At 40.0% G+C, this 9,571-nt stretch overlaps 1 protein-coding gene across 2 annotated transcripts in view; it reads right to left on the reverse strand.

Annotated features, from left to right (window-relative positions):
- waca (WW domain containing adaptor with coiled-coil a) overlaps positions 1-9,571 on the reverse strand; it is a 33,198-nt gene extending 23,627 nt beyond the window's left edge. The window contains exons 1-3 of one of the 2 annotated variants that reach the window (XM_061922347.1): positions 9,387-9,571; positions 9,154-9,184; positions 3,890-4,082 (exon numbers count right to left, since the gene is read on the reverse strand). In XM_061922347.1, coding sequence (XP_061778331.1) covers positions 3,890-4,082; positions 9,154-9,184; positions 9,387-9,427 — 265 coding nt within the window. In that variant the 5' untranslated portion in view covers positions 9,428-9,571. The remainder of the gene's footprint in view (positions 1-3,889; positions 4,083-9,153; positions 9,185-9,386) is intronic. The other variant, XM_061922346.1, reaches the window with a different exon arrangement.

Genomic DNA, 9,571 nt, shown 5'->3' on the forward strand with positions numbered 1-9,571 from the left:
CTTTTTATTGGCCCGCCACCACCATATTAAGGGAATATTAACACTTTGTTATATAATTGAAGGCTGCACAACCTGCGGTTTTCTAATGTAAAATACTTGATTGTTATTTCTAAACATTTTAATAAGCACAGTGTTTGTTTTAAAAAAAAAAACTTGGAGGCTATAGGGTATCATTATTATTTTTAATTACCTTGTGGCAGCAGCTACTGCAATTTTAAATAATTTATAGTAAAAAAAAAATGTTTTATTGTGGTATCGAATAAATCGACGACTGAATTTCTGGTATAGCGACAACAATATTTGAGAACAAAGGGATATGCCATATATTATTTGTCACAGAATTTGCCTAAAAGCACAGTGACTACCTGTGGCTGGCTGGTTATGTTCTTAAACATTGTCTTTATGCTTGCCATAAGGACCATCATTTTCAGACTTCATCACGTCCGTTTTTCACCTACACTTGGGGGGTGAAATAATAATAATAATAATAATAGCAACTACAACTTCAATGCCTCCGTTCATTTTTCACTTTAAGACAGACCTGGGCAAATTAAGGCCTGTTAAGCTTTTCAATCCGGCCCGTCGGACATTACCAAATAATTTTTTTTAGATCTTTAAGATAGAAACTGTAGCCGCCATTATGATGTGCAGTGATGTTTTCAAATGACCATAAGTCCTGAATTATACAAAGTATTTCAATGGTTGGAATTTGCGTTTTGGTTGACTTCCTGGTTACTATGGTAATGTAATTAGTTACTATGGTAGTTTAATAAATTACTATGGAAATCTAGGTCACAGCAGCTCAGACAAAGCACCAAGCAGTGTGGGTGGGGAGCGTTTCCACAGAGCAGCCAGCCTGAAACGCGGGTGTCAGGGACAGGAAGGAGATTTTTACAACAAAGTTCTATAGCTTAGTGATATATCAGATTCTAGTTGGGCTTTTTTACCCTTCGCGTTCCTACTTCGCTGTTTGTTGCATTTTTGTCGCGTTTCACTTGATTGTAAAATATGTCGATCAAGAGGTTGGCGTGATTTTCATATGTTGTCTATATTCAGTTTTATCCTTCATAGTTAATAATTTTATTTACATGTACATTCAGTAAAAAAAATGTAAATTCCATTTCGTTTTTAAGGCGGTCTGTCATAACGTTTTTAGCATTCAATCAGACATTATTGTAAGGTTTTGTATTAGTGTTCCTAAAAATAGATATACCTAGACACATTTTTTTTCTCAAAATTTGGCCCTCCGAGTGAAAACAATTGCCGAGGCCTGCTTTAAGATATTCCAACAAAACATTGCGTCTGGGTCTAAAACCATAATGACAATCAAAACTAGGAATGTGCCGAACGATCCGCTACCAATCAGTACCAGCTGATTTTCATGAAAAACTACGGGATCTCCATTGCTAATGAATGCCTTTTAATTCAGGCCACACATGCCGATCCCCACTGGCTAACATTGTATTTATTCTTAGTCGCCAAACTGAGAAGCGGCTAGCAGCTAATTACATGCACAGTGTGGAGACGCTCCTTTAAGCTAATAATAACAGTCTCTCTTAGGGCGAATACATTGCATTTAAGTATAATTATCAAGTATCATTTTCACCGGAGAGGGTGAGGCTCAACATGTTACACACTAATAGCAGACGAAGATAGCCGTGAAGCTGGCATGTAACAATTGCTTAGTAAAGTTTAAGAAGTGTAGTTGGAGCCTCATTGCCACGGAAATTAAGCAGTTATTAACAGGAAATGACTAACAGTCTAGAGCAGCGCTTCTCAAATATTTTCTGTTACGCCCTTCTAGGAAGAAGAAAATATTTTGCTCCCCAACTCTATTGTGAGTATAAAATGTATAGTTTGTCAATAACCCCTGCATAACAGATGGAAACATCACACTGGGCTTTCCTCGTCTCCCAACGGGGTTAGAGTGAAGCCAAGTGCTACATAGGCTTCATCATAGTCTGGTCGGACAAAAAAAGCATGTTCCCAGAGGTCACACACGCCCTCTGGCATGGCACCGTGCACCCCTAAGGGGGACCCGCCCCACTGTTTAAGAAGGACTGGTCTCGAGAGAGGATGATAATGTTGGTGTGTCAGCTAATACACAACACATAAGAGGGCGAATTTATTCATAAATTGGGGGTGTTTTGTTAATACCAAGGGTAGTGTTATCAGTATGGTTAGATCCTTATTTTTACATTCTCAAAATCATTTTCAAATTATTCATGTTGACAAACTCAGTAAAAAAAATCCCTGGACAAAACCCAAAAGATTTAAAAGAGTAGTAGATGAAGTTTTTGCTTTTAAGTTTAGTTACTGTGTACTATTGGCTTGGTTTTGCTCAGATGATTGTATGAAAAAAAGTTAAAATATTGGGTTATTGTTAAACTGTCAATGGCACCCACCAAAAATATATTGGAAGATTTACAGTACATGGGATCAGTACCAGATGGAGCAACATAAGACCCTGTTCAAAACATCCCCAATCAAAACAACAAACATTTTCTCCAACAGGTCAGGAAAAATGATTGAACTAAATGTACTTTGCAGATGTTTCCATAGCAATGGATCAATAATGTATCTGTGATTTGTTATAGGTTGGATATAACTGTTTAAGTTAATGCGATAAGGTTTTAAAGATGAACTGCACTTATTTTGGGATTTTGCTTATTGTTCAAAATCGCTATGAGAGACAAGAACACATGTCTTTTATTTTCTTTTAAAGATGATAAACGCTTGGAAGATGCAGCTAATGGAAATCCTTGTTGTAACCTTCAAAACACCCCATCAATGTTTTATATACACACTGCAAGCATATATATAATGTAGTAACAGACACCTTCATAACAATATGTAATATGTACAATATACACACTGCAAGTATATACATAATGTAGTAACAGACACCTTCATAACAATATGTTATATGTTTTATACACACACTGCAAGTATATATAATGTAGTAACAGACACCATAACAATATGTAATATGTACAATATACACACTGCAAGTATATATATAATGTAGTAACAGACACCTTCATAACAATATGTAATATGTACAATATACACACTGCAAGTATATATATAATGTAGTAACAGACACCTTCATAACAATATGTAATATGCACAATATACACACTGCAAGTAGATATATAATGTAGTAACAGACACCTTCATAACAATATGTTATATGTTTTATACACACACTGCAAGTATATATATATTGTAGTAACAGACAGCCCTTTGAGACACTAGTGATTTAGGGCTAGATAAGTAAACATTGATTGATTGATTGATAGTAACAAGACACCTCATAACAATGTGTAATATGTACATTATACACACTGCAAGTGTGTGTGTATATATATATATATATATATATATATATATATATATATATAATGTAGTAACAGACACCTCATAACAATATAATATGTACAATATACACACTGCAAGTATATATATAATGTAGTAACAGACACCTTCATAACAATATGTAATATGTACAATATACACACTGCAAGTATAAATAAAATGTAGTAACAGACACCTTCATAAAAGCATGATTACGTCCATTTTGCGTTGAGCCGTTTAAAAGAGCAGTCACTATGTATAAAAACATGTCATTAAAGCAAACTCGTTGTCCAGTCATGGTAGTAAAAACGTGAAAATTGTCTGTCTAGTATACACTTATTAATGATGAAAAACTATATTTCTGCGATTATCGCAATGAATTTTGAGTTAACTATGAACAAACTGCGATTAAATATTTTATTAGTGTGACAGCCTTAGATGGAACTGTACAAAGATAGTTAGTCTTCTCATTTCTCAGCTAGCAAAAGTTGTTGACGATTATTCAACAAGGATACGTTTTGGACCATCTCACCTCCGTCTCGGTCCCTGGCGCGGTGTGAGTGGACAGCCTTTGCTCGGCCGTGTACCGCGCTGTCAGTGTGTTTGTTGTCGGGGCTGTCGGACCTCTTGAGCACTTTGCAGGGAGGAGTGACATCTGCAGGGTCTCGCATCTTCTCATGTCGGTGATCCCCTCCCGGGTGGCTCTTGGATGAGTACTTGAGAGTCTGACAGAAGTGGGGAAACTGATTATTACTACTATCAGGCATCTCCTAGCCTCAGTATAACATCAGGTGTGTTGTGCTTATTCACAACCGTCCTCACGTTAACTACTTTAATATGCATGTGTCAATATGTCTATTTAGATTTTGTAGATCAGTGTTTTTCAACCTCTTTTGAGCCAAGGCACATTTTTTTTCATTGAAAAAATACAGAGGCACACAACCAGCAGAAACGTTAAAAACTGAAATTTTAGCAGGTTGTCTTTTTTTTAGTTTGTTGTTGTTACCCTATGTGTCGTGCTTTGTTCCTGTCTTGCTGTTATTTTGGTGGCTCTTCCTGTTTTGCAGGTGTTTTCCTGTAGCAGCTTCACGCCTTCCTTTGAGTGCTAACGCCTGACCTGCTTTGTATTGGCAAACAAGACTATTTCAGTTGTGCGGACGATATTCTTCTCTGTGGGGACTTTGATTGTCATGTCATGTATGGACAGACACTGTAGGTCTTTGCTGTCGTCCAGCATTCTGTGTTTGTTTACTTTGTAGCCAGTTCAGTTTTACTTTCGTTTTGAATAGCCATCCCTATGCTTCAGTGCCTTTTCTTAGCGGGACTTGCCTTTTGTTTGTGTTTGGTTTAAGCGTAACATACAATTTTTACCTACACACTGTCTCCCGCTGTGCTCTGCATAATGGGATCACAACAGCACAGACACTAACTAGACAATGGGAATTTATTTACAGATTATATTTACTGATTTGCAAATAGTGGAGGAGTTCAAGCACCTCGGAGTCTTGTTCACGAGTGAGGGAAGAGTGGATGGATGGTGAGGTCGGTGCAGCGTCTTCAGTAATGCGGACGCTGTATCGATCCGTTGTGGTGAAGAAGGAGCTGAGCCGGAAGGCAAAGCTCTCAGTTTACCATTCAATATACGTTCCCACCCTAACTTATGGTCATGAGCTTTGGGTTATGACCAAAAGGACAAGATCACGGGTACAAGCGTCCGAAATGAGCTTCCTCCGCCGGGTGGCGGGGCTCTCCCTTAGAGAGAGGGTGAGAATCTCTGCCATCCGGGGGGAACTCAAAAAAAGCCGCTGCTCCTCCACATGGAGAGGAGCCAGACGAGGTGGTTCGGGCATCTGGTCAAGATGCCACCCAAACCCCTCCCGAGTGAGGTGTTTCGGACACGGAGAAGGACACATTGTGGACATGACGGACTCATTGTGCTCACTCAGTGCCTGTTTAATGCTACTACGGCTCTAGGGTAAAAACAGTTTTTTAGTCAATTTGTGCCCGCTTTTAGCACCCTACAGCGTCTGCCCGAGGGTAGCAGTTTGAGGTGGCAGTGCCCGGGGTGGGATGGGTCTTTCAGGATGCTCTGTGTTTTCCTGAAACAGCGGGAGCTGTACAACATCACCCCCTTCCACATCCCACCCCCCGCATTGTAAATGTAAACAATTCAGAATCTGTGACAAAGGCCAGCTTTGGTGGAGTCCAACCCTCACTGGAAACGTGTCCGACTTACTGCAAACCAAGCTCTGACACTGATCATACAGGGAGCGGACCGCCACAATCAGACACTGCGATACCCCATACTCTCTGAGCAATCCCCACAGGACTTCCCGAGGGACATGGTCGAATGCCTTCTCCAAGTCCACAAAGCACATGTAGACTGGTTGGGCAAACTCCCATGCACCCTCAAGGACCCTGCCGAGAGTATAGAGCAGGTCCACAGTTCCACGACCAGGACCAAAAACCACACTGTTCCTCCTGAATCCGAAGTTCGACTATCCGGCGTAGCTTACTCTCCAGTACACCTGAATAAACCTTACCAGGAAGGCTGAGGAGTGTGATCCCACGATAGTTGGAACACACCCTTCGGTTCCCCTTCTTAAAGAGAGGTACCACCCCCGATGTCCACGCGATGCTGCAGAGTCTTGTCAACCAAGACAGCCCCATTATGCTGATAGTAGGGCTTGGCAATATATCAATATACTCGATATATCGCGGGTTTGTCTCTGTGCGATATAGAGAATGAGTATATGGTGATATTCGAGTATACGTTCTCACGCAGTTACTTTTAGCTGCGGGCATTACACTACAGGCTCTTCCCAATCTTTCTTGTCTCTCCTTCTCACAGAGACATAAACCAAGCGCACCTTCTTACATACGTCATATACTGTCACGTCATACGTATACGCCCTCACGGAGCAGAGAGGTAGCAACATGGGTAACGTTAGTTGTGATGGTAATACGAAAGAAAGAAGGTGCAGATCTGGTAACAAATGAAGGAAGAATTAATTCCCAAGAAAAACAGCAGGGGGTCCATCGTCTGCCGTTGGTTTGGCTTCAAGCAGGAAGATGTCGAACAGACAACCGTAATTTGTCAAGTGTGGGGGAAAAAAGCGTTGCTACAAAAAGTAGCATTACTGCTAATATGTAGAATCATTTGAAAAGTCACCCGCTAGAGAATGAAGAGTGATTACCCACATGTCAACATCTCCATCCGGTGCCACACCAACAAAATGCAGAGGCAACCATTTCCACATCAACACCGTATGAAAAAAAAATGGTCAACAACAAAAGGAGATAATGTTCGCAGTAAGCTACCACATAGCGACGGACGAACACTAATTTCCTATTATGCAAGCTTATTTTCATTTGACAGTTATTGAAATATCTTGTGGGACATCATGCACAAAAGTGCACTTTATTTGTTTTAAACTATTGTAGTGGCGTTCTGTACAAAAAGTGCACTTTGATTTAGTGTTTTTATATTTCATCTTAGTGACATCATGCGCAAAAGTGCAGTAATAGCTTGTTCTAAAATGTCTCTGACGATCTTGCGCTTTCTGTTTTGTAAATGACATGAATGTTTGTGCCACTGCTTAACTGTTTCATAAATACACTTAGTTGTGATTTCTCTCTCTGCATGAAAATTTAAAATGAGCATATATTGATGCAGTATGAAGAATGTTCTAATGTGGACACATTGAGTCATCATTCTGGTGTGATTATATGTATCAAGTGTTAATTCAAGGCTAAGGCAAAATATCGAGATATGTATCGTAGGGCTGGGTGATATAGCCTTTATTTAATAACTTGATATTTTTAGGCCATATCGCGATAAACATATATCTGGATATTTTGCCTTAGCCTTGAATGAACACTTGATACATATAATCACAGCAGTATGATGATTCTATGTGTCTACATTAAAACATTCTTCTTCATACTGCATTAATATATGCTACTTTTAAACGTTCATGCAGAGAAGGAAATCACAACTAAGTCAATTGACCAAAACTGTATTTATTAAACAGTTGTTAGCAGATGACTTTTCAAATGATGCTACATATTAGCAGTAATGCTACTTTGGGTAGCAACGCTTGTGCCTCACATTTGACAAATTAAAAGTTGTCTATTCGACATATTCCCGCTTGAAGCCGAACCACCGCCAGACGATGGCTTGTGCTGTTTTTTTTGGGAATTAATTATTCATTCATTTGTTACTAAATTTGCATCTTTCTCTCGTATTACCACTCGCACGGCACCACTGGCATCACAACTAACGTTACCCATGCTGCTACTTCTCTGCCTTGCGAGGGCGTATACGTATGTGACATATGACATGACAGTATGTGACGTGTGTAAGAAGGTGCGCTTACACTTTGTGAGAAGGAGACACAAGAAAGACTGGGAAGAGCCTGTAGTGTAATGCTCGCAGCTAAAAGCAACTGCGTGAGAACATATACTCCAATATCACCATATAGTCATTTTCTATATCGCACAGAGACAAACCCGCGATATATCGCACAGCCCTAATATATCGTGTATCGCGATATGGCCTAAAAATAAAGATATTACAAAAAGGCCATATCGCTCAGACCTTGCTGACAGTATATATTTGTACCATGAATTGATGTACGTGGACCCCGACTTAAACAAGTTGAAAAACTTATTGGGGTGTTACCATTTTGTGGTCAATTGTACGGAATATGTACTGTACTGTGCAATCTACCAATAAAAGTTTCAATCAATCAATGGCATTGCCATATATTATGTTAGGCAGCGCAATGCTGATGCTACTTAGACTTTGACTTCCTTTTTATTGTCATTCCAATTTGAACTTTACAGTACAAATAAGAACGAAATTTCATTGCATTAGCTCTTGGTAGTGCGGGATTAAAAAAGCAATAAGGTGCAGGTGTAAATAAATAGATTACTGTACAGATAAATATATTGCACTTTTGCATTTGCATCCAGGTTTATGGATGTATGTTATATTGTCTTTGTATTCCAGCCAGTTAATCTAATGTGGGGGGAGTAGAGGGGATAATTTAATTATGATGCGTTCAAGATATTAACGGCCTGAGGGAAGAAGCTTTTACAGGACCCGGAGGTTCGGTTTCGGAACGTCTTTCTAGAGTCCAGCGGTGAAAACAGTCCTTGGTGAGAGTGGGAGGAGTCTTTGCAGATTTTCTGAGCCCTGGTCAGGCGGCGGCTTTTTGCAATCTCCTGGATAGGAGTCCTGATAATCTGTTCCGCCGTCCTCACCACTCTCTGGAGAGACTTCCAGTCTGAGGCATTACAGGTGCCTCTGTAGAATGTGGTGAGAATGGGGGGAGGGAGCTGTGCTCTTTTCATCCCACGCAAAAAGTGCATGCGCTGCTGAGCTCTTTTTACATGTGTAGGAACCAGGTCGACAAAAGCTCGATTAAATCAGTTACGTTTATTATTATTAAAGTAAAGTTGTAATATTATCATTTAGTTGTTAGTGTTAAAACGTTTCGATATGTTTGCAATATTTCGGCCTTAATCTTGACAAGCAAGCGAGCTAACAGCAACAAGCTAACAGCTTTGAACTGCTAGAAAACTCGCCTAGGTCTCTGCTCGGTTATTTATTTCTTATTAGTTATTACGTCGTAGTTACCCGGCGGCGTTTAAAGTACGGCGTTTTTTGGTAACTATTGGACTTTTCTCCCCTCTACTTTATTTCCCCCGCACCGACCGCGGCCTGTTGAGCTCCCTCAAGCCTGCACCGGAGTGTCCATTTTAATGTGAGCCGGCTAACAGAACACGTACCTGGTAGGGCTGAGAGTCTCTTCGGTCACACCTGCAACGGTAAAAGAAACATTATGTCAATACAACAGTCAAAGAGTCAGCAATGAGAAACAATTCCAAGTGAACGTGGAACTTTCCAGACACTTATTTTGCTTTAAAAAAAAAAAAAATGGCGGCTTGTCAAGCGTAGCTAGTATGTGGGAAGGAAAAAAAAATCTCAATAAGTAATAAAAAAAATAAAAAAAGATGTTTACCCATCGCCGAGTCTCGGTTGTTTCCTCGCATACATTACCATCAATGCCGTATTAGTGTGTTTGGAGTGGGATGTGAAAGACTGATAACGGCTCTGTGTTGCTCTGGGCTGAAATGATCGCAGCTTAGTACTTGGTTGGAGGCAGCAGTGGCGGGAAGAGCGCCCTCTGTCGGACAGTACCTTCCA

The sequence above is a fragment of the Nerophis ophidion genome, linkage group LG15 (assembly GCF_033978795.1).
Source record: "Nerophis ophidion isolate RoL-2023_Sa linkage group LG15, RoL_Noph_v1.0, whole genome shotgun sequence".
Classification (NCBI taxonomy): domain Eukaryota; kingdom Metazoa; phylum Chordata; class Actinopteri; order Syngnathiformes; family Syngnathidae; genus Nerophis; species Nerophis ophidion.